The sequence below is a fragment of the Lissotriton vulgaris genome, chromosome 3_1 (assembly GCF_964263255.1).
Source record: "Lissotriton vulgaris chromosome 3_1, aLisVul1.2, whole genome shotgun sequence".
In the NCBI taxonomy this organism is placed as follows: Eukaryota; Metazoa; Chordata; class Amphibia; order Caudata; family Salamandridae; genus Lissotriton; species Lissotriton vulgaris.
Genome location: NC_141689.1, coordinates 478,699,149 through 478,723,070, shown reverse-complemented (window position 1 = coordinate 478,723,070; position 23,922 = coordinate 478,699,149). Strand labels below are relative to the sequence as shown.

General features: G+C 44.4%; 1 protein-coding gene across 2 annotated transcripts in view; it reads right to left on the bottom strand.

Moving 5' to 3' along the window:
- The window catches only part of MAST4 (microtubule associated serine/threonine kinase family member 4), a 1,854,902-nt gene that overhangs the window by 1,278,723 nt on the left and 552,257 nt on the right, over positions 1-23,922 (bottom strand). For both annotated transcript variants that reach the window (XM_086960700.1, XM_086960701.1), the window contains exon 2: positions 4,385-4,532. In XM_086960700.1, the coding sequence (XP_086816826.1) occupies positions 4,385-4,532 (148 nt within the window). The remainder of the gene's footprint in view (positions 1-4,384; positions 4,533-23,922) is intronic.

The following is a 23,922-nucleotide window of genomic DNA, read 5'->3' as shown; positions in this document are numbered from 1 at the left end:
TTCTGATATATTTGCTAACATATGTTTCAGTTGAAACATTTTAGATCCGCATTTATTTTGTTATTTGGTTGAGATGCACCTTTTTTCCTGAAAGTAATTTTCTGTCACATATTTTTAAGCACTTAGCACTTTGCTCGTTCAACAGACTTCGCATTATAGATGATGATTTTATAAATGCCAGTTCGGCATAATGATGAAAAAATGTACTTCTATGAGATGTCGGCCAATTGCCCAGTATGTATTTATTCATGAATTTTCTTTTTGGGCAAGGGATACAACCAGGCTTTTACAAGCTTGTAATATTTGAATGATCATCTATTTAATGTACTAGAATTCTGAAATGTTGTTTGTTTAATTGGTTTTGACCTTATAATATCATTTTGCGATAGTAGTCTGTTGTCTAACTCCATGACAATGACGGGAGGAGCATATTTTAAGTGCAATAGTATTTAAGCACATTGTTGGTCTGGGCATGTCATGTGATCAAGACCGGGGTTCCTGGTCGAAACGAGTCATGCTGTTGGTGGAGAAATAAAGCACTAAAGAAAATTCTTGCTGTGTGGTGGTCTGTTCCTGGTCGTGCTGTTCTGCGAAAGCCCTTGTTATCAGGACTGTGTTTGTGATATATTATATATATATATATATATATATATATATATATATATATATATATATATATATACACACCACATACACATACATACTCACACACACACAATATGTTTTGGGTTGATGAGCACTCATACTTTCCTGTGCATTAAATAGAAATATTTGGAACTAATATGTGCTAAATTTGTTCTAAATGCAAACTAACGAAGCAAACCCCTGAAACTTTAGAGATGGTCAATGATCACAGAATGGCCCAAAATGCATCCCACAGTCCTCTGTTAAAATGAAGTAAGGAGCCTTTTAACTAGAGCCATAGTTAATCTTATTAATGAGTAATAAGATGTGTGCAAGCTGTGAAATGCTGCAAAATTGCAGTGTGTGTGTGTATGTGTTTTGGGTTGGATAGTAAATCCACCACAACAGTATGAGCGGAGTTTGTGTCACTTTTATTAACCAAATCAGGGGCAAAGTTTTAGTAAATGTGGCCCTAAATCACTGTGCATCTTATGGCAGCCTATCTTGTACTGTAATCATTTTTTTAAAAATAATGACTTACATATTCACAGTGCCCTTAGTCACAGGATGGGATCTCGCATCACTATACAAGCACCAACGAGAATAAGGTTCTGTGACTAGTTTACCCAAACAGATATCTGTAGTGAACACATTTAACCAACTTAGCTTTCATAACATTCAAGAATGCGTTCCCATCCTTTACTTTAACAAAGTTTCCATCCTTTTTTATGCACTTCAGTCTGTGGATGAACTGAGGATTTTGGAGGGGGGATTGTGAATCTGGGAAATTAAAGCCCTTTAGCTCAGTGAGCGTTGTGGGACTGTCTGAGACTCCGTTTTCCACACAAAGTTTAATTACGTGGTTCAGAGCTAATGCAGCGCCTTGCCTTGGTAGAATGCAGTGGCGGCTCCTCTGCTAAGGCGGAGGAGCGTTGCCCCACTGCGCAAAAAGTAAAATTTAAATGACAATAACATTGTTATTGTCATTTTATTTTTCCTATTGCACGCAGTCAGTGGCATGTATGCAGCGTGGGGTGGGCGGAGCTGGCCAGAAGAGGGCAGGAGTGGTTTGCATTCCCAAAGTGTGCATGAACTGTTTGGCCGGCCCTCTTAGGCCGACCAAACAGTTAATGCGCACTTTGCATATTCCTACCAGGCGGCTGCATTACACAGCCTAGTGAGGAACATGCACAGGCTCCCTGTTTTAGTCTGAGCGCAGAACCACGGCGCTCAGACGAATCACAACACTGCATTGCAGTGTTGTGATTGGTTCAGGGGAGCCTGCGTGCCAGGTGCTTCCTGCTGCTGGCTGGATTGCAGAGGAAGAAGGTGGAGGATGCAGGGGAGGCGGTGGTGTTCTAAAAAAAAAAACACCACCCCCGTTCGGTAGCAGCTGCTACTGGTAGAATGTGCAAATATCACGACTTTTCTTGCGTTTCAGGTGCCTCGACTGCAAACCTTTGGCGTACAATACCTCACAAGCAAGGGCAAAGCACACGTCAGACAAACCCAGATACCTGCGGATTGCTGGCAAGTTGGAAACCCTCATCGCGCGCCATCTGTGGCGCATCCTAACATATGCTTTATATTCCGCCTAAGTACCAGCAGAAAGCGCCTGGCACAGAAAGTGATCCCGCACACCAGCACTACATTAAGGGTTTAAGTGTCCGCTCTAAGGAGCAGCCTGCAATAATGACTTACAGAATGTTATGTTACACATTTTGATCGCAGTGACATTTGTTTTCGCGGAAAAAGAGAAAAGATGGGCCGTGAAGTGCCCATTAGCTGATAGCACAAACCATCTGTTAAAATCAGTAACAGCTTGCTGTCCACAATTAACTGCACAAGGCACCGGTGTCAAGAGAGACCGTCAGGCCTGCTCAGATAGTACAGTGGGGGCTAGGACAGGCATTCAATGTTAAATACCAAATAAAATGCAAAGGGACATCCGACTTGAAGGGACCAGGGCATGAATACGAATCATCTATTAGCCCTCTTAGGGATCCCTCACGTCTACGGAGTGTAAAGACACAGAAATAAAGCAACACAATAAACAAGCCACGGAAATACAACGACACAGTAATCAAACATGTGTAAGCGTTAATTATCTACGAGTGTCTTTTATAATGACAGATACATGAAAACCTGTAATTAAAACTACACAGAATGTTAATGTTTTTATAAATCACGAGGCCTAACTTTTATTGCCAAAAAGATCTGCTGTGTGTGGAGGGTCACTTTACTCTAGAATTCATTAGAAAGTGTATCGCGTGCTGTATAAATCAGTGATTTAACTGGGTGGCCTCGGTTTATCTGCATGGATTTGGTTTGAATGGGAGAGTAAGGAGCACTTCTCAGCAGGCATGCATTACTGCCAATGGGAGAGTATGAGCACTTCTCGGAAGGGATGCATTGCTACCAATGAGGGAGCACTAGCACTTCTCAGCAGGGATGCATTGCTACCAATGGGAGAGCACCAGCACTTCTCAACAAGGCTGCATTAGTACCAATGGGAAAGTACCAGCACTTCTCAGCAGAGCTACATTACTACCACTGAGATAGTACCAGCGCTTCTCAGCAGGGATGCATTACTACCTGTGGGAGAGTACAAGCGCTTCTAAGCTGAGATACATTACTACCAATGGGAGTACACTAGTGCTCTCAACAGGGGTGCATTAGTTCCAGTTGGGGAGTACTATCCCATCCAAGCTGGGATACATTACTACCAATGAGAGAGTACTAGCACTTCTCAGCAGGGATGCATTAATACCAATGAGTGAGTACCAGCACTTCTCAACATGGATGCATTGCTACAAATGGGAGAGAGTGCCAGCACTTCATGGCAGAGATGCATTACTACAAATGGGAGAGTACCAGCACTTCACAGCAGGGATGCATTGCTACAAATGGGAGAGAGTGCCAGCACTTCTCAGCAGGGATGCATTAATACCAATGAGTGAGTACCAGCACTTCTCAACATGGATGCATTGCTACAAATGGGAGAGAGTGCCAGCACTTCTCAGCAGGGACACATTACTACCAATGGAAGAGTACCAGCACTTCTCTACAGGGATACATTACTTCCAATGGGAGAGTACTAGTGCTCTTAACAGGGGTGAATTAGTACCATTGGGTGAGTACTATTCCGTCCAAGTAGGGATAAATTACTACCAATGAGACCATACTAGCACTTCTAGGCAGGGATGCATTAATACTAATGAGAGATTATCAACACTTCTCAGCAGGGATGTGTTACTACCACTCAGAGGGTACAAGTGCTTCTCAGCAGGGATGCATTACTACCTCTGGGAGAGTACCAGCGCTTCTAAACTGGGATATATTACTACCAATGAGAGAGTACCAGTGTTTCTCAGCTAGTATGTATTACCACAGAATAGCGAGTACTAGCACTTCTCAGCAGGGATGCATTATTACCTATGGGAGAGCACTATTACTTGCCGTCAGGGATGCATTACTACCAATGGGACAGTACTAGTGCTTCACAAAAGGGATGTATTACTGCTAACGTTAGATTACTAGCACTGCTGCCCAGGGTGGCATTGATACCCATGGGGGATGGGAGGGGTGTAAAAGCGCTTATGGCAGGGGAGCAGTACCACCAATAAGAAAGTACCAGCACTTCTCAGAAATAAGCAGGTACTTCAAGATAGCGAGTACCTCCACTTCTATCTATCCACTTCAAGCTCTTGTATGGCTGATTACATTCCAAGCTGTAAAACTCTCTATTTCTCCAACTTACCAGTAAGAGCTCCACCAAGGCTGCCTCTCCGGAACAGCCGTCCATCTTCACTCAGCTGCCTTTTGAGGTTTAGTGATTTTGCAGACAAAATTTCAGGATTGCTCGTTTTCCGTACTTGTATCGATGGAGGAGATAGCATAATATCAAGCTGTGAAGAAACAAAGGTATGGTTAATGAAGCCAATCCAGATCTGGGCTGTGAATATATGTAACTTTCCAACAGAAAACTATCTTCAAACTAATAAGCTGCACAGCAATTAAATAGCCACACCCCACGGCTTTCCATGGACTTAGAGTGTCAACAGGCCTAGCTGCAGGAGGAGGGTCTTCCCAGTCGGTGGTTCTTAACCTTTTAGATTCTGTGAACCCCCTCTTAACCCTTACTGGAACCCAGGAACGCCCACTGACTCATTAATGGAATCTGGGGACTCTCACCTATTCATTACTGGAAGATGGGGAACCCCCAATGCAAGCCTTTTAAGAGGATTTGAACCTCATAATAATGCACAGCATATACAGAAACAAGAAATCATCAAATTTACAGATTATGAAATATGTTATTTCATTCACAAACAATTATATAAAAAATATCAACATTTTAATGGGAATGAGCTTTTCCAAACGTAGTTGAGGGCACTCATTGTCCATCCTATACTCGGTTTGATGCACTTGCACTGCTCCTTCAAGTCAATTTGGAGATACTAACAATTTTTAGCCCTCAACTTCAAACTCTGCCACAAGTTTTAACATTTTCAGGTTTACCTTTTGCTTCTTTATTTATATACACTTTATCAATCTGTTAACATAGAATTTTCTAGGCAGTCACCCCGCCCTCCCTTTTGTCCCCCTCCCCCAAGTAGGCTTTGTGGACCCCCACAGATCCCAAGACCATAAGATAAGAGCCACTTGTCTAAGTTGTTACTCAGCTCCCAATCACTTAGTCTGTCGTAAAACACCGGCTGGATCTTATCGACAATAACCAGCAGCTGACCAGTCACCATCAGCACCTCTCATACATTCCTGCTCTATGCTTGTGGCATACTATACATTAAAGGGGCTATATTTGCATTTATACATTTAAATGTGCATTTATTTAGGAACAGCAATATTTTTATCACACAAAACACTGGGCAGTCCAAAGAAACCAGGGAGTAGTCCAGAGAAACCAGGGAGGGTAGTCCATTAGAATCAACACTTTTGGGTATAAACATTAAGCAGAGAAGGACTGACAGCTAGATGCATAGAGCCAAATACCGTTCGCAAAGGGGCAGATTCTCAGAATCTGCCCCTCTGAGACCGGTATTTATGCATTTGGGATGCATAAATCGCTATTTGCGATTGTATTTAAAGAATCTCAAATTGAGATTCCTCAAATGCAATGCATGAATGTAAAATAGCTAGCGATTTCGCTGATAGGGGTCGCTATTTACCGTGAAATCAAACTTCATGGTAAATCGCGAAAACTGTGAAAAATGCACTAAAGTGCATCTTTCAAAGTTGTATGTTACACACACACATGTCCTTTGGACATGTGTGTGCGCAATACCATTGTCCAGGTCAATTTAAGGGGTGCAACAGGGTGTCCTTTGGACACCCGTCACCCTTGAGATTGCATTCTCAAATTGCGATTAGCTAATTGCTAATCGCAAATTGAGAATTCCTCCCCATTCATTCCTATGGGCCTCTTGGCCTATAGGAATCAATGAGATGTCATTCCTTATTTGCGAATCGCACTCTGCGAGTCGCAGATCAGGAATATTTAGGAATTGCTAATATTTTAGTAAATCCTACATGCATCTGATTTTGCGAGTCCCTAAATGCGAATCCTTAAACTTCGGAATTAAGGACTCGCAAAATCGAACGTTGATGCATCTAGCAGTGAATGGTGTCTGACGTGTGAATTACCATATCACATGAATTGACTATTTTACAAATTATACTCGTGCAGACAGGGATAAGGCATGTGATGGAAAGGGTTTGCCTGGGGCAGATCATCAACTGTGCTTGCTCTTGTTGTAAGGTAAGGGGTATACGATGTAGAAGGTGGACGAGCCAATACATTATAAGAGAACCGAGTTAGAGGTCTGGCTTGGCTCTAAGAGCTCATCATGAGTCGAGGCATGGACGTGTACGACATGTAAATCATGAAATGAACATCCTGTAAAATATGATACAATTTCTTCATATTTTTTTTTTATTATTTCTTTAAACTGTGTGTTACATTATAGTAAATCAGATTATATCACTGCATTGAGAAGTATTTGTTAAAAGTGACAGCTTTTAACCATAGGCTTAGTAACATTCTTTTCCCGTTCCCCTGCCCCCCGCTTGGATGATAATTCAGTCAAAGAACTGAGAGGCAAGTCAGTTTTGGTCTGGAGTCTTCTTCTATGTGGAGCAATACTATGGTTTGTTAATTCAAACACAAGAGGTTTAAGAACAGCACTCACCCTGAACTCAGGAATTTGAAGGTGCTCTCATATGAGATAATAAAGGAGGCTCTGTAAGATTAAAAGGTTGCTTAGGACCTCACAATTTGCTACAGTGTAGAAGTTGGGATTGATCCTACGTTATGTGGTTAATTTGTGCAATTTAGCCTCTAGATTAGTAGCTCTTTCTCTCCCTTGTTTTGCATCAATCATTAATGCTTTGTGTTTAATTCATGGTGCATGAGGCTAGAGAGTGGAAGAGGATGTGGCGTAACCGCCAAAGCGGCCGACCTTGAAGCTAGGGAACCAGGTTCATGTCTTGGCGGGAGGCTCAAGCATCCTATGACTCTGAGCAAATCACTTCATCTTCCCGCACCTGAAAAATAAATGTGTCCATCTATAATACAGATGCTGCTTCTCATGTAAAGCTCTCCAATACCATTGAGTTGTGTTCGTGCTATTTAAAACCGCAAAAGAAAAGGGTGGGAGGCAGGCAGAAGCCACATTGAGGTCAGTTCGTTCTGGTTCAATGGTCTGAGAGGACCTAGAGTTGACCCTGGGCTAGGCATACGATTCAAGCGCCTGCCTCTAATATGGTGGTAACCGTGTAGCCTTATAAGACCCATAAAGCCCAATGGTGACCATATAGCCCAAACAATGGTCGCTCAACAAGCTTATTAGAATATTAAATTATGTCAGCCTGCATTTATGAAGCTCACCAACTTAAACGCAAGAGCGCAGCTATTCACCTCCGATCAATTCAAACACCTCACCAGAGCCAAGAGTTTTTATTATTGACAATCATGAGGTCCACCTCAACTATAGCATTGATATTTTAACAGAACATATATACTTGCTCAGCTGCCAAAAGCCAACTTTAACCATTTCATTAACGTCCATGCCTTTTACTCATCTTGTGAACTCATGGAAGTGCAAGGTGAAGGGATTAATGTTGGCACTCGTGGCACAATATTAAGGTACATTAGCACCAGCAGAGACGTTTATTAATGTATGAGGGAAATGGGCAATTCCCCAGGACTCCACCCTCCAAGGGTCCAGCTGGAATAACGAATGTCTCGTCTATTTCACCTTGAGCTATTCTGTTCTTTTTCAAATCATCTCTCTGTCTCTGCATACTCTACCACTGACTGTCTTTCTAGCAACTGTCATTTTAAGGATTTTTGGGGTCCCAGAAAACTGTGTATGCCTCTGAAAGTTTAAGATCAAATTTACTATTATATTTTTTGCAGTTTTTTACCGCGATAACTTGACTCGAACGTATTCGAGTGCTTTACATGAGCACCAGCTGCATTGCACAAGGATACATTCATTTTTGTTTTTTTAGGCACGTGGAGATTAAGTGATTTGCCCAGAAAACCACAGGCTATTGAGCGGACGCCTAGACTCAAACCTGGTTCACCAGTTCCAAAGTTGGCAGCTCTGGCTGTTACGGCACATCCTCGCCTCTGCTGCAACTTTTTATCATTATGCAGTCTTCAATTAGATGAAAAGGGTAAAAAAAAAAATCAAATTTGTGCTTTACAACCCCCCTCTTCCATTAGTCTTGCCAGGGGCCCCTCAATCCTTTTGATGACACTGAAGACCAGGGGTGGTAGGTGAAAGTGGTGGGCATCACCTGCCGACATGAACTGGTTCTAGTAGGTAAAGCGAGCTCCTACCGAAAAATAGGAAGCAAGGGAAGGGGAGCTGGGGAGGGGGCCTCAAGATGTTTTCTAAATACGGGACAAAGTTGAACATGAACCATTTCCAAACATAGCATCTGAAAAGCAATAGGCTTTTAATAGTATGTCTGAAGAGACAAACAGCAAATTTTGGCCCACATGCATCAAGCAATTTTGGAGTCGCAAACGGTGAGATTCCTTAAAATCGGCCGTTTGCGATTCCAAAAATGCTTTTTTGGATGCATCAAGCAATTTTAGAAATAGCAACATTTTTGCAAGTTCTAAAATTGCGATTGCTTTTAAGAAATCGCAAATTTGCGATTTCTTAAAAGCAATGCATGATTACTTTTTAAATTGCGAATTCGCAATTAGAGGGATACATTTACCGAGTAGTTGAACCACTCTGTAAATTTGCAAAAAGTGTAAATAACGCAGAAAATGCATTTTTAAAACATTCATGTTACGGACACACATGTCCTTAGGACATGTGTGTGTGCAACATGATGCGAAAAATACATTTCAGGGGTGCATGGGGGGGTCATTTAGACCCCCCTCTCCACCCTTGAAATGGATTGATGAATTGCGATTTTCAAATTGCGAATTCGCAATTCCCATTCATTCCAATGGGCATTTTCGCCCATAGGAATGAATGGGAATTGCGAATTCGCAATGGGAAAATCGCATTTTTTATGCGATTCGGTAAAAATAGCGATTTTTACCGAATTACATAACAAAGGAAAAAATAATCATGCATAGGCTTTTGTGATTTCTAAATTGCGAATCGCTATTTTTCGCAATTTAGAAATCGCAAAAGCCGATATTGATGCATGTGGGCCATAGCTCTCTCTTCTTGACCAAACTGTGCGATGCTAGGCAAATCACGTTGCTAAGCAGTGCCTAATTTTCAAGGGATTTTTTACCTTGGTAAGAAACTTGTATAAAACATTTTCAAATTGCAGAGAATAACTATCGCAATAAAAATGTGTTATGTTTATTGTTATCCAATATTGTTCACCGTGTATGTAATACATAGCGTGCTAATATAACAGCACAGCAGTGAGTTCAGTAGTTTGGGGTTGACTTTCCGAGGACTTATCCTTTTTACACTGTGGGCATCTGTATCCATTTCTTATATTTGCACATTGTTGTATGCCTGAAGGAAGTTGGTCTTACTTTGCCAAACAGGGGCGGCTCCTCTGTTGAAGAGGTAGAGAGTCGCTCCTCTTAAAATCCCTTCAGAGTCCTGAAAAATAAAATGCCAACTTACTACCATTTCATTTTTCTTCCCTGACCCGAACAGAGAGTCAGGACGGGGGCGGGCCGCTGCTGAGTGACAGCAGCAAGTTACTCTGAAGGGAGTAAGGTGGACTGCATGAGAGTAGCGCCCTGATTGGTCAAGGGAGTTGCTGCTTCCAATTCCGATGGTGAGAAGAGGACGTTGTGTTCAGGTAAGTATTTATCTTTTTTATTTTATTTTATTTTGCACCCACGCGCCCACCCCACCCCCGCCCCATAGATGCCAGCTGTCACTGTCGCCAAGTTGTCACACCTACATTGGCGAGGTCTTCCGCAGCCAAAACATTGGTAATTTATCATGGTTGGAAAATAGGAGGTATAAGTGAGTAATCAAATAATATTTGGGATTGAACAACGGGGTCATCTGAAAACGTATACATGAAAATTATGGAATCTGTATGTCCCAACAAGAAGGTAAGTTCCTTCGAAAGTTAGTTGAAGTGCATGTGTCAGGTCTTCTCCATCAAATCAGGTTGCAGTTAGTCCTCTGGGATACACAGGTATGAGTGACCTTCTAAAATCTTCTTAGGACTAGACTGTTTCTGAAATAATTCACTATAAAACTTAGCATCCCTTGCCTGATCAGAGCTGGTGCTAGACAATGCTTCATAGCATAGCACAAAACCAACCAGAAGTGTGGAGATGGTAGCAAGGGCAACAAGCATTTACAACGCAATGGTTTTGCCTTTGACAATGTTAGAGCTATTGGCATTGTAAATGTTAAAATTTTCATCTATGTTTTTTTAGTAAACAGATAAATAAATGGTGTTTAGTAGTAAATAGCTTTATTTTTTGCAAATGTGAGACATTGCATTTGCACTTATACACACACATAGGTATATGTACACAGAGCTATACATACACAAGAGAGAGAGAGATAAAGTGAGAAAGACAGAGAGAGGGAGCTAGAGGGAGTAAGACAGAGAAAGAAGGAGCTAGAGAGAGTAAGACCGATAGAGAAGGAGACAGAGGAAGCTAGAGGGAGTAAAACAAAGAGAGAGGGAGCTAGAGGGAGTAAGACAGAGAGAGAGGGAGCTAGAGGGAGCAAGGGAGAGAGAGGGAGCAAGACAGAGAGAGGGAGCTAGAGGGATTAAGACGGAGAGAGAAGGAGCTAGAGGGAGTAAGACACAGAGAGAGGGAGCTAGACGGAGCAAGACACAGAGAGAGGGAGCTAGACTGAGCAAGACACAGAGAGAGGGAGCTAGAAAGAGCAAGACAGAGAGGGAGTAAGAGAGAGGGAGCTAGAGGGAGTAAGACATATAGAGAGGGAGCTATAGAGAGGAAGACAGAGAAAGGGAGCTAGAGAGAGCAAGACAGAGAGAGAGGGAGCAACAAAGAGAGAGGAAGCTAGAGGGAGTAAGACAGAGAGAGAGAGAGCTAGAGTGAGAAAGACAGAGAGAGAGGGAGCTAGAGGAAATTTGTTAAAACCAAATTGCGGCTGTTGATAAGTGGGAAAATTCCCGTTCCAGCTATGTACAAGCATACAACCAGCAGTATGTACATGCAACATTAACTGTTCAAAAAGTTAATAAAACGCAACATTTTGGCAAGGCCTAAGGAAAAAGAACATTGAATCCAATGGCTATTCCACTTGTGTCAGCATACAGAAGTACTGCTAAAGAACACCCAGACAGATTATGTAAGTATCATCAATTGAACATTGAATCAAATGCCTACTCCACTTATGTCAGCATACAGCAGTACTGCTAAAGAACACCCTGAATGATTATGTACATATCAATTATGTAACTTCCGCTGCAACACTACACAACGATCTTGGTGTGCCCTTTCAGCAGCAAGGCATTATTACACACAAAGACTGGTGAGCGCTCGATTTTCTACACAAAACCCCTCTGGTCTCCCATCCGCTCACTGCCCTGGATGACCCTGCTTCGCTTCAGTTAAAAAACTCGCCCGTACACTGATGCAGTCTACGCTTCGTGCAGCCAATTATCGAACCGCTGCAGAGCTCCCGCCTGCCCCGCACAATACCTCGTGTCCCGCTGGTGTCCCTTTTTAGCACCGATGCAGCTCACGCTTCGTGCGGCTGATTTCGAACCGCTGCAGAGCCCCCCCGCCTGCCCCGCACAATACCTCGTGTCCCGCTGGCGTCCCTGTGTAGCTCTGCGCCTGGAAGCCTCCGTTTAAAAGCCTCCCGATAGGATCCAAACTGCTCCGCAACGAAAGCCGAACACCGCCCTTGCTCGCGCCCAAACTGCTCCGTGCCTCTCCTCCACAGCGTCGCAATGTCGTCCTCGAAAAGACGAACGGAACCACGCTGAGGGAAAAAAACACGGGAACACCCCCGAATCTGGTCCGGCCTTGACGGACAGATCCGGCTCCCAATGGCTAGCCTCCATTTATGGAGCTAGCCAATGGGAGACGGGGGCGGGTCATCGATCCCACATAAGACTCATAAGGTTTTTTAGCGCCTGCGCACTACGTGCGCACTTGCAGGCAAAACCTAAAAAGCACAAATTTTCAAATAAGGTGATCAGCCCTAAGCCCACTATAAATTGCGGTCTATGATCTTGTTTACCAGGAAACAGGAGGAAGTTTTCCTTTCTATCTTTCAGAAATAAACTTCCTTCATAACAAATTGACCAGCAAGCGCTATAGGCATTTTTTAATAGAAGTCATACAGACATATCAAGAATGAAGTTCTATGAAATGGCAAGGCCAACTCTCTAACTAAAAGGGTAGATTCCAGTACTACAAGATCATGATCAGTGGGAGTGCTTTTACTTTAAAAAAAGAATAGTAGTTTAATGTGCATATTGAGTAGAATGATGTGTGCAAAAATGTATAAATATATACATAATTATGGGTAGTTGACACCCTACTAACAGTTCACACCCGATTGAACCCTGACCCTAAAACCGCAGTATCTCTTCATAAACTAGACAGATTGTAATGGGGTGTAGTTATCAAAAGGCTGGACTACTGGCTTTGTTAGGGTGTTACCACCATAATGAAAGCAGAAATATAGGATAGTAAATCAATGCAACCCAATTAAAACCACTAAGGATGGTACCATCAGACAATGGCATTCATTAAAAAATGTAGTGCGTCGCTGTTAACTTTACCATTGTCATCAAAGCATTTTAATGACCTTCAATAATTTATTCAAAGGTTTACTCTTAACGTTGTAAATTTTCTATAAACTGTCAGCATGGGCCTTTTTTCCTACTCTACGCATCCTGCAAAGCAGCCTTAGAAAACACCCAATAGGGAACCCCTTCATCTACAGTCTCTAGTCTAAAAGCCATAGCTCCTCGGGTGTTTGAAACCTGGTGGAATTTCTCCCAAGGTCACCAATTCGAACCCCTTGGAGACATTGGGAGCTTTTAACATAAGACCGCTGGGGTCTGCTGGAGTCCTGGCAGCCGCCAAAATGTGCCATAATACAATGGTGGTAACACCTGCCCTCTCTGGGACACCATTAAAGGAAATATTTTATTTTTTCCAGTGCTCCAGAGGATTCAGGGGTGCTCTTTTGATGTGAAGCCTTGAACCACACTGTAATGCTTTTCTAGCTGCTCTGTTCTTTCTTTTTATATTTGAGGTGCCTGGTCCCAATAAAGCACCCATGTCTGGCTAAGGGGTTGGCCGTGAGGGACCTCCTCAGCCCCCATGCCTCTGCCAGCTCCCACCACACTTAGCACGTTTACTGGGTTCCACCATGGGAACCAGCTTCTTTCCCTGCTCGCCTGCCTGCAAACAGCATGGGCTGGAACAGTCATTTTTTACTCTTTCTGCCCATAGTAAGTGCCTTGGGGAGTCTCTGTATCAGGCACCCCAGGCCCCCAACATGGGCACGTGGGGAAGAGAACACTCAACACTATGGTCTCCTCTTTGATCCCCAGGGAGAAGGTGGAATTCAGGGGCAAGTTCTTAATAACAATGGAACCCACGCATTTACCCTCCACAGCAATCTTCTCCAATGTGGGCCATGGCTCACCCCAGGGAGTTAGTTGAATTTTGAAAGTGAGATACTGCTTGCATCCGACTTTTCTCTGTATCCAAGGGTGCCCAGCAGTGCTGTCAGGTTTTTCTTGGGCCCCCTTGAGCTTTTTTTCCATGATTTATTTTGCTACTTGGATCAGCCTCTAGCCCCCAGGAAGGCTCTGTCCAGGGCCGCTGGCCTCTGAATTTTGCAATGTTTGGGATCCTGATTTTTACTGCTTCCCCTTTGCTCAGGCCTTCATCAACAGCAGCATTGGTCTCCAAGGCAGAGTACCCTCCCTGTCTGCATCCTCCAAATCCCAAGGCCTCCAGTTACAGAGCACAGAGTCAGTGAAAGTCTGAGGGGCCTCCTTCTGAGGGTCACACTCTTGAAGGACCGGTGCACAGAAGATACAGGGTACCCTACAGGATGCCCCCAGCAAGTCCATCCCACTACTGTAGCCCTGAGACTGTGGGGGAGCTTGTGCCACTTGCACTGCAGAAACAGATGCTAACCCCTGGGTATCAACTGAAATCAGAAGTCTTTGAATTATCTTTGCAATGGGTAAGGTGTCTTCCCACATCCATTTGAGCATTTCTCCAGCATGACTTCCCCTAGGTTCCAATGTTCTCAAAAGTCTCTTCCTTGTGTAGGGGTTTTTAAGTGTGGATAGAACGTTTTGCTAATCCTAGGATGACATCACTCCACCTCAACCCCAACCTTCCTGCACAACATTCTGAGAATTGACAAGATGGCACCTTCAAGTGGTCTGCCGAAAGAGCGTTTCTAGAAGTCCAACCCCCACCCATAATTGCACAGCTCCCTGGTCCCTTCCTTCCAGGGTATCCCTTCCTGTGACTATTTGCAGTTTCTTTGGGGCTGAGCTTTCCAAGATAGAAAGGTAGTTAGCACATGCAGATTCTTTCCCCACCCTTTTCCGTCGCAAAAGCATGTCTAATTACGGCAAGTGGCCTATTTTGTGGGGAGGCATTTGATCCTCCTGAGGGCCAGCACAACAATGAGCATGGCCCAGCTGAGCGATCCAGAGGCCGTGATTCTCATTAAGAGCAGAGTCAGAGAAAAGTTATAAACCTTTAAGCACCAGAAGAAGTGCAGATATGTGGAAATTAATGTGAGATCTGTATTGGGGGATCCTGATTTACCATAATATTGGTGTCAATCTAGCGTCTATGCACAGCTATGGTGAAAGTGAACTGTAGTCTGGTGTAGAATTGGCCCTTAGTCTACAGTACAATGAAGCAATTCCTGCTCACTTTCTCTTGTTCTCTTTATATGGGCCTGCTGAGAAAGAGAACATGATGATAAAAAATACAGAAGGGAAACTGAGACAAAGAGAACAATTTATCAAGAGACAAAGTAGAGGGAGAAGGAGAAGATATAATGATGAAGTGGAAAGATATCGAAGGTAGGGAGCAAATTAAAGTAATGGCGAAAGGTTATGTAGCCAGAAGGAAAGATAAAAAAGTGGCAGAAAGAGGAAGGTTTTGAGTGTTGAAGAGAGAGATGGAGATAGGAAGGAGGAAACGTAGAAAAAGGTAGACGAATAAAATACCCAAAGAGGTTGAGTTAAAGAGAGAGGTCCTGGTGAAACAGAGGTTAATTGGGGAGGGGTTAAGCTAGTGAGAGGTAGAAGTGGACAGACTTGAGGAAAAGCAAAAAGATGCAAGGTAAAGAGAACAAAATGAGAAATATAGAGAAAGGGGTCAGGTAAAGAGAGCAGTGGGGGAAGGGAGAACGCAAGAGTCAGGGATAAAGATTAGTAATAATAAAGTGGAGTAGAGCGAAAAAAGGAAATATAGAGAAATATATAAAATAAATAGAAGTGGGGTTTATACAGAATTAGAGCGTTGTGAGAAAAAGATGGTGAGATAGTGAGATCTAGAGAGACAGAGAGAGAGCGCAAAAGAGTGGTGTTGATGATAGAATAAAATGGTTAGATATAGAGAAATCGAGTTATCCAGAAAGGAGTATGATATTTAGAGAGGTGAATAGAAGGGAAAAGGTAGTATTACTGAAAGGAGAGTAAGAGAGACGAGACAGATAACAAATGGATGGCAGAGATGTGACGCAGAGAGAAATATGATGGAGAGGGGAAGTGGTGAGTTAGAGATGGGGCTGAGAGAGAGAGGGCAATAGGTAAAGTAGTAGGGACATGGAGAAAGACGGAGGTGGGGCAAAGCTAGAGATTTGGGTGTGTGACAAGTAAAATGGAGAACAGGCACCGGAAGGTTAGATAGAAAAGACTGGTGATGTACAGAGAGAGAGAGAGAGAGAGAGAGAGAGAGAGAGAGAGAGAGAGAGAGAGAGAGAGAGAGAGAGAGAGAGAGAGAGAGAGAGAGAGAGAGAGAGAGGAGTAGGGTCAAGAAACCGAGGTAGAGGGAGGTGAAGTTGAGTGAGGTGTATTGAGACAGGTGAGGGAGACAAAAGTGAAGCAGAGAGAGCTGAAATGGAGATATAGATTGAAGGTACTCAGAGAAGAAGAGATAGGGAAAGAGGTTAAGCGGTTAAAAGAGAGGGTTATGGTAGAAGTGGAGAGACGAAGTAAGAAGAGAGAAATCACACAAAAGCATTATTTTTCAAGTTAATTGTCAGCAACTGCCTGACTGCAAAGGTTAAGGCTGGGCAGGCCAGGCATGTACACCAAAGTGTAGAACATGTATGCGTTATCCCCAACACAGCAAAGCAACCAAAGTTACTGAACTGCATTACACAAGGGGAAGCAAGCAGCACAGAGCCATACTCATTAAAAATGGCCTGTTCCTGCTCTCTACGCCTGCGCTGGTGCACAGACTGGCTGCCTAATGTCATGCATAACCTTGGCACCATGGTGCAGAAATCTGTGTGTGCTTTCTAGCACAGGAGTTGTACTGGAAACACACCCTTTTAGTACAACCATCGGCTTAGATGTTTCTTAGACATTCTACACATTGTCTGTCTGCTATGCACTACACTTCACTTTAAAACATGTCTTCGTGTTGGTGCCTGCTTCAAGAAAGTTTTATTTTATTTTGGCAGCGCCCAGTCTGGCTGTCGTAGTTGATGGGCTGTGTGTCAAAATCTGTGGGTGCTTGTATTAATCTGCCCAAATTACATACACCCTCCCCCTTGATGCAGAGTGGGGCGAAGCATCACAAAGTGTTGTTTGTGCTGAGAAAAGGCTGCCCCCTTCCAGCACAAAACAAATTGTCCTAGATAGTAAATGAAAGTGAATATTGTTTCAAGAGGGTGCGCTACTTTGTGTCCTTTTGTGTGACTTTGTCTTTGAGAAAACCCTTAGTAAATCTGGCCCTACGTTTCTGTTCAGAATGCTCAGCTGTCACTTAGAAAAAAAAGACGCTGGATTTTGTGAGCAATGTTATTAGTGCAGGAATTTCGACAGCCTCATTCACTTTATCAGTGTGTCCTTGGGAAGGTGTGGGCCCTGGGAAAGTACCTACTTTGCCCATGCTTGGAGGTGGGTGAGACACAAAGTCAGAACCAGTGTCAAGCCGGAGGCCTGTCGTTGGCTCAGCTCGAGCACAAAACGAGCCGAGCTTTAATGTGGTTTGTGCCTCTCATCTACGCACTACCATTATGCACCTAGAATTAAAAAAACAAAGCATAAACTTTTGCTGTTAAAATCGAGACAAAAGGGTAGCTACAATGTGAATGAAGTACATAAAGATAAAATCAAAAAACCTGGGACCAACCTTGGCTAGCTTTGTGGATTGACCAAATTGTGTGATCCTTGGCAAATTATTTACAGAGACCCCTTTTTCTTCCTTATCACGAGAGGATTTCACAAATACGTGAGTTCAAGGTGTGCGCTGCACAAAGTAACATGATATTTTAAGGTTAAATATGTAAAAGAAATTAAAAAAAAATAATTTAAAGTCTATCATTTTCCCCTGATGTCGGTTGCATGACTTAGATACCAACTATTTTCAGAGCTCGGCTCGTGCACGGTTTCTTGAAGCCCAGACAGACCCTTGGTTTGGCTCTCACTGCTAATTTGTTTGGTTGCCCCCCCTAAACCCAAGCTTTAAAACGTCTCAATTTGACATGTGTTTCAAATGTAATTTATAACGGTGTTGTGGCCACTAGGTGGCGATCTCGGACAATCAAAACACATTCACCAAAGATTTCGGGAACTACTCTGGTTTGTGCCCGGATAATGTGGTAAATCCAACTAAAAGGTATAGTGTCGTGGCTTTTGGGTACGTGGATTACTATAGGGCGCGTATCTTTTCTACCGCTGTCACGATGTTTTTAAGGGGGGTTCCTGCCATCTGCATTCTTCTTTCATTCCTGCTCCGGATTTGCAACTGGCCCCAAGACGTCAGCGTTACCCCCATCCCCAACCGCACAGACGCCCTGCAATAAAAAGCTCCGTCCTCCCCATAAAACCGAGCCTACAAGTCCAGCGCGTGAATGGAGCTCTAGTGGTGAAAATTCAAAACGGAAACAGCGGTGATCAGTGACGGAGCTCGAGGACTGCTATCCATCCCCGAATTCAAGAGATATCCAAGCCCTTCCAGTTCCTATAGGTTGCTGCCGATGAATGATGGTTTAAAAAGCACTTCGCACAATTTGCTCTCATTTCTGACCTGCTGCGCTGGCTTTTTTTTTTATATATAACACCATTCACTTTAATTACGTACTGTTCATCTAATAACGCCACTATGCAATGGGGTTTTCTTGTCAGGGCGAGCTGGTTTTTGCCGCTGGTTATTTTCGTTTAAATCTGCGAACCAACCCGTGTTAGGCGATGGAGCGGCGCGTGGTGGTTCACGAGCACCCAGGCTGCGTTTAAAAGGAGAAATAAAGAAGTGACTGTTCAAGCGCTGGAAGGAAATGGTGTAAAATGACTCCGGGAACCAGGCCGGGCTCTAGGGTCCCTGATCAGGGAAACCCAAGGAAACCCCTAGGACGGTGCGCCATTAAGGTGCCTAGAGGAAGTATGCATATATCAGCAGAGGGTTTTGGAACACAGGCGACATCTGCCCAATATGGACACGTCCAAGACGTAAAAGTTACACTCCTTGGATCTACTGCACTTGGCTGTTGGCCATGCTCGGTGCCCGTTTACGGTCTGCGACTCTTAACTCATCTCACCAGAGCTTGCATTGCATGCTTTGTCTTTTGCTTCAGTGGGCGTGTCATAAGAAACTCGCGGGTTAGTTGTGGATAGGTAGCAGATCGTCAACATGACTTCAGATTCCATCCTTGCTGGGCTGGCTTCTGTCTACACATTGCAACAGTGTTACCAGAGGAGGTTTCTTCGTGAGCAGGGTCGGTCCTAGGACTTTTGGGGCACTGGGCGAAAGGGAAGATGTGAGGCCCCTCTAATATTCAACATCCAGTGCCGGCGTTAGTGCTGGTGGCCCTTGGTGCGACAATGTTTGTTGGCGCCTCGCCAATGAGCTCCTTCGCTATGAATTCCCTCACTACCACCCTGTGACAGTGCTCCTCAAGTTATGCTATGTAGATTTATTCTATGCAGATTTATGAAGCACATAGCCACCCTGAGGTCTTCCCAGTGCTGTGTGAGTCGATCACTGTGTACACTCGCGGGATTCTGAGGTGGTACATGTCTAGAGCAAGTGGGGGAAAAGCCATGTTTTAAGCATTTTTTTTAATCGGGTCTTGTTCATTTAGTTTCTGAGGTCAGCGGGCATAGCATTCCAAAGCTTAGTGGTCAAATGAGAGAAGGATGCACGCTCCCCCACCCCCACCCCCAATCTGATCCTTTGGACCTTTAGCAATCAAGCATTGGAGGATGTTAAGGTACTGCTAGGAGTGGATGTATGACGTTACAACGCATACCATTACAACTACCTACCATTACAACGCGACCATTACAACGCATACCATTACAACGCATAGCGCTTAGAGGTGCTGGATAGTGGTAAGTATAATTTACTATTCTAACTCCAGTCCCCGTGGACCCTAGGGAAGGTGTTGGATAGTAAATCATACTTATTCCCTATCCTAGAACGCCCCCCAGCGCAATGCGTTGTAATGGTATGCGTTGTAAAAGTCGCGTTGTAATGGTAGTGCGGAGTAAAAGATGCGTTGTAACGGGTGTATACCACTAGGAGTGTAAGGTAACAGAAGAGCCACTATCAAGGAGGGTCCATTATAGTCGATTTCCCTATGCGCCAAGTAAAGTGCCTTGAATTCTACCCTTTCCTCCACTGGAAGCCAGTGCAATTTTTGCTGAAGTATGTTTGGGAAGCTTGAGGATAGTCCTTGCTGCCACACTTTAGACTAACTGGAGTCTCTTGGTGATATATGTGGGTGAGCCAATATACAGGGGATTTCCATAGTCTAAGCAGGAAAGAATCAGCACTTGGACCACTATTCTCCTAGATTGTGTAGGTAGGAGGTCTAAGATTTTCCGCAGGGTTCTGATAAGGCCAAAGCAAGATGCTGTAAACATTTTTACTTGGGCCTCCATAGATAGAGAACTATCCAACCACATACCCAAGATCGTAATGGGGGAGGAAGAGAGATTGGAAGTGCCCCCAGACACTGGCCATCTGCAGGTTGTTTGCGGTGTCGGCATGTTTCGTACAATCATCAGCCTGGCTTTGTTTCCCTTCAATTTAAGTGAGCAGTTAGCCCCCCCCATCATGCAACATTCTCTAGAAAAGGGGCTAGTTGTTGTAAACCTGTTCCCGGGTAAAGGGAGACTGCCAGTTGGGTGTCTTCAGCAAAGGAGACCATCAACACTTAAAATTCCTTGAAAAGGTCTGCCAATGGACTTAAATAAATGTTGAAAGGTGTAGGCCTCAATGCAAAGCTCTGCGGAACCCCACACTTCAAAGGGAAGACATCTGAATGGTAGGGAGGATCGCACATTTAAAAGGACTTTTCTTTTAGGAACGAGGAAAGCCAGGTCATAGCATCATTTTCTATTCCTTTTTCACTCATCCTGAGTACCAGAGTCTCGTGGTCAACGTTGTTGAACGCTGTCCACAGGTAGAGAAGGATAATGGTAGCGAACCTTTTTTGTACAGTAATATTTTCAGCTCCTCTGTTATTGCTAATAATGTGGTTTCCATGCAAGTTGTGGAGGGAAATTAGTCCGAGTTGAGTGAAGAAGAGAGTTCTCCTGCTGGTACAGGGAGAGGTTTTGACTGATCTGTTTTTCTAGTACCTTTCCTTTGGCTGGAAGCAAGGAGATAGGTCTGTAGTTCCCTGTAGTTCTCCTGGTCTAAGGACACTGTTTCCCCATAGTCAGAGTGTGTTGCTGTTATTCACTTCTCTCAGTTATTCCCTTTGCTTTCCTCTCTCAGCCTCCCTCCAACATCTTGTCTCTTGATCACCTTTCTCCTCTTAACCCATACTGTCCCACGTTAGAAGTCTTTCCATTTGCCCTCTATTGCTATATTTTATGTTCACACTTTCGCTCCGCCCGCTCCCATTCACTTATCTCCTAAAGGGCAGGGTACACCACAGACCCAGACGTCAACACAAACAACAAGTGTGACAACGGAAAAACAATAATTAAAAAGCATCTTTATTGCTCCTTTACCTTTGGAACAACAGCAGGGTTATTTAGGGGGTGCTGTAGCACCCACACTCACCCCTATTTCCAGCGCATGTAAACATTCTCTGGACTGCCCACACAGCAAATGCACCCACAAATGGAAAACTCTGCTGTGTTACATGGACTGTGGCAGTAAAGTCAGGCATTGCTCACAGTTCCAGAACGTGAGGGGATTTTCAGTTTTATATTATGTGAACTCGGCTCTAAGGCATTAGAGAGCTTTACATGATCACCAGTTACATTACAAAAGGATATTTTCATTTTTTAGGGGCATGTGAAAATAGTGATATGCCCAGAATCACAGAATGTTCAGCAGATGCTGGGATTCTAACCTAGTTCCTCAGTTCTATTAAGCTGCTCAATGCACACAAAGCCCAGGGGAAAGTGTTTCGTCCCATGGGCCTCAGAGCCACACTTTAGAGCAACGAAGTTCAGGAGATGGGGTGGGGGCCCTACCCTCGGTCTCACAGTTCTGCATAATGACTACGTCCCAGGGCAGGGGGGCCACTCTTTGGCCTCGAGGTCTGATCCTCTGCTGCAAGGCACAAGAGAGGGGCCTCTCCTACCCTGGGATTCACAGCACTGGATAAGGGACGTGAGGCCAAGAGAAGGGAGCCCACACTCGGGGCCTGATCCAGTGCATGAAAGCCCAGGGAAGTGGTGACCACCTCCCCTGGGCTTAGAAGAGGTGTGTTGCGCCGACTATAAACTTCACCCAGCCACAGCTTCTCCCTCTTCTACTTTGCGCCTCTCCTCACCTATTACTGTTCAGCCGATCCTGAAAATAAAAGGGCCATTTGTTGCGTGGAAACGCAAATGGCACCTTTTCAACAGAGCACAGCCCCACCCTTGACCTGCTCACACACAATAGTCTTCCCTGCTGTCCCAAGACCCCTGACCATTCTTTCCACCCCTCACGCCCGTAATCCCAGGACTGATACCACGACTTTGGCACCTCATTGGCTAAATTTAAAATTGCAGTGTTCGGAGGAGAGGGGGCCCCGAGGAGCAGGTGACCTGACTTTAATGAAGCCTTTCATGTGGAAGAGAGGCCCTATGTTTTTGAGCTGAGCGCGAGGCCCTGGGCAGCTGCCCATGCCTAGCGCCGGCCCTGTTCATGAGGGCGGGAGAGCAATGCCCTCACCCATGTAACAAGCATTTGCAATACAATAGGTCTCGCATTAGGAAAGTTTGAGCTATTGGTACTGTAAATGACAAATTTTTTATTTATGTGTTGGTTTTGAAAATAGCGAAATTAATAGCTTTGTCATTTACAATGCCAATAGTTTTAACTTTCGCAAATGTGGCACCTATAGCATTTGTAATGCAATATGTGTTGTATTTACGTGACCTACATGTATTGATATTACAAATAAAAATGGCTTTTAATTTTTTTAAGAATTATTACTTAAATAAAAGTTATTGTAATTTATAATGGCAATAGCTTTTGTAAATATGTAACGATTATGTTAATTGTATTTTATTGTGACGGAAATCCAAGAACAGAAGTGAAATATTAACATCTTTTTGTGACATTTGTAATAAAGCTTGAAACATTGAGAGGACATATTTGAACCAGTTGTTGTTGAATGGTTGCACATATTGATGCTGTGGTGGCGCTGAGTGATGTTGTGGTGGTGACGAGTGATGCTGTGGCATTCAGTGATGCTGTGGTAGCGCATAGTGATGTTGTGGTGGCCCTGAGTGATGCTGTGGTGGCCCTGAGTGATGCTGTAGTGATGCGATAGCTAGATAGAGTGAGTGTGATAGATAGAGTGAGTGCGATAGATAGAGTAAGTGCGAAAGATAGATAGAGGGAGGCCGATAGATAGAGGGAGGGCGATAGACAGATAGATAGAGTGAGGGCGATAGATAGATAGACAGATAAAGTGAATTTATGTTGCATTGAGTAGAGTGTAAGTATGAGGTGTGCAATTATGTTGCATATAATTATGTGGCACTGAGTGGTATTTGGAGTGTATGTTCCATTGCAGAGTGTGTGAGGGTGCAGAGGGTGTGAGGGTGCAGAGTGTGTGAGGGTGCAGAGTGTGTGAGGGTGCAGAGTGTGTGAGGGTGCAGAGTGTGTGAGGGTGCAGAGTGTGTGAGGGTGCAGAGTGTGTGAGGGTGCAGAGTGTGCAGTGTGTGTGCGGGTGCAGTGTGTGTGCGGGTGCAGTGTGTGTGCGGGTGCAGTGTGTGTGCGGGTGCAGTGTGTGTGCGGGTGCAGTGTGTGTGCATTATGTGTGCGGGTGCAGTGTGTGTGGGTGCGGTGTGTGTGTGGGTGCGGTGTGTGTGTGGGTGCGGTGTGTGAGGGTGCGGGGTGTGAGGGTGCGGGGTGTGAGGGTGCGGGGTGTGAGGGTGCGGGGTGTGAGGGTGCGGGGTGTGAGGGTGCGGCGTGTGAGGGTGCGGCGTGTGAGGGTGCGGCGTGTGAGGGTGCGGCGTGTGAGGGTGCGGCGTGTGAGGGTGCGGCGTGTGAGGGTGCGGCGTGTGAGGGTGCGGTGTGTGAGGGTGCAGTGTGTGTGAGGGTGCAGTGTGTGTGAGGGTGCAGTGTGTGTGTGAGGGTGCAGTGTGTGTGTGAGGGTGCAGTGTGGCTATAGACATGATCTATCAGCCATAAACAGGACCAGGCAGCTG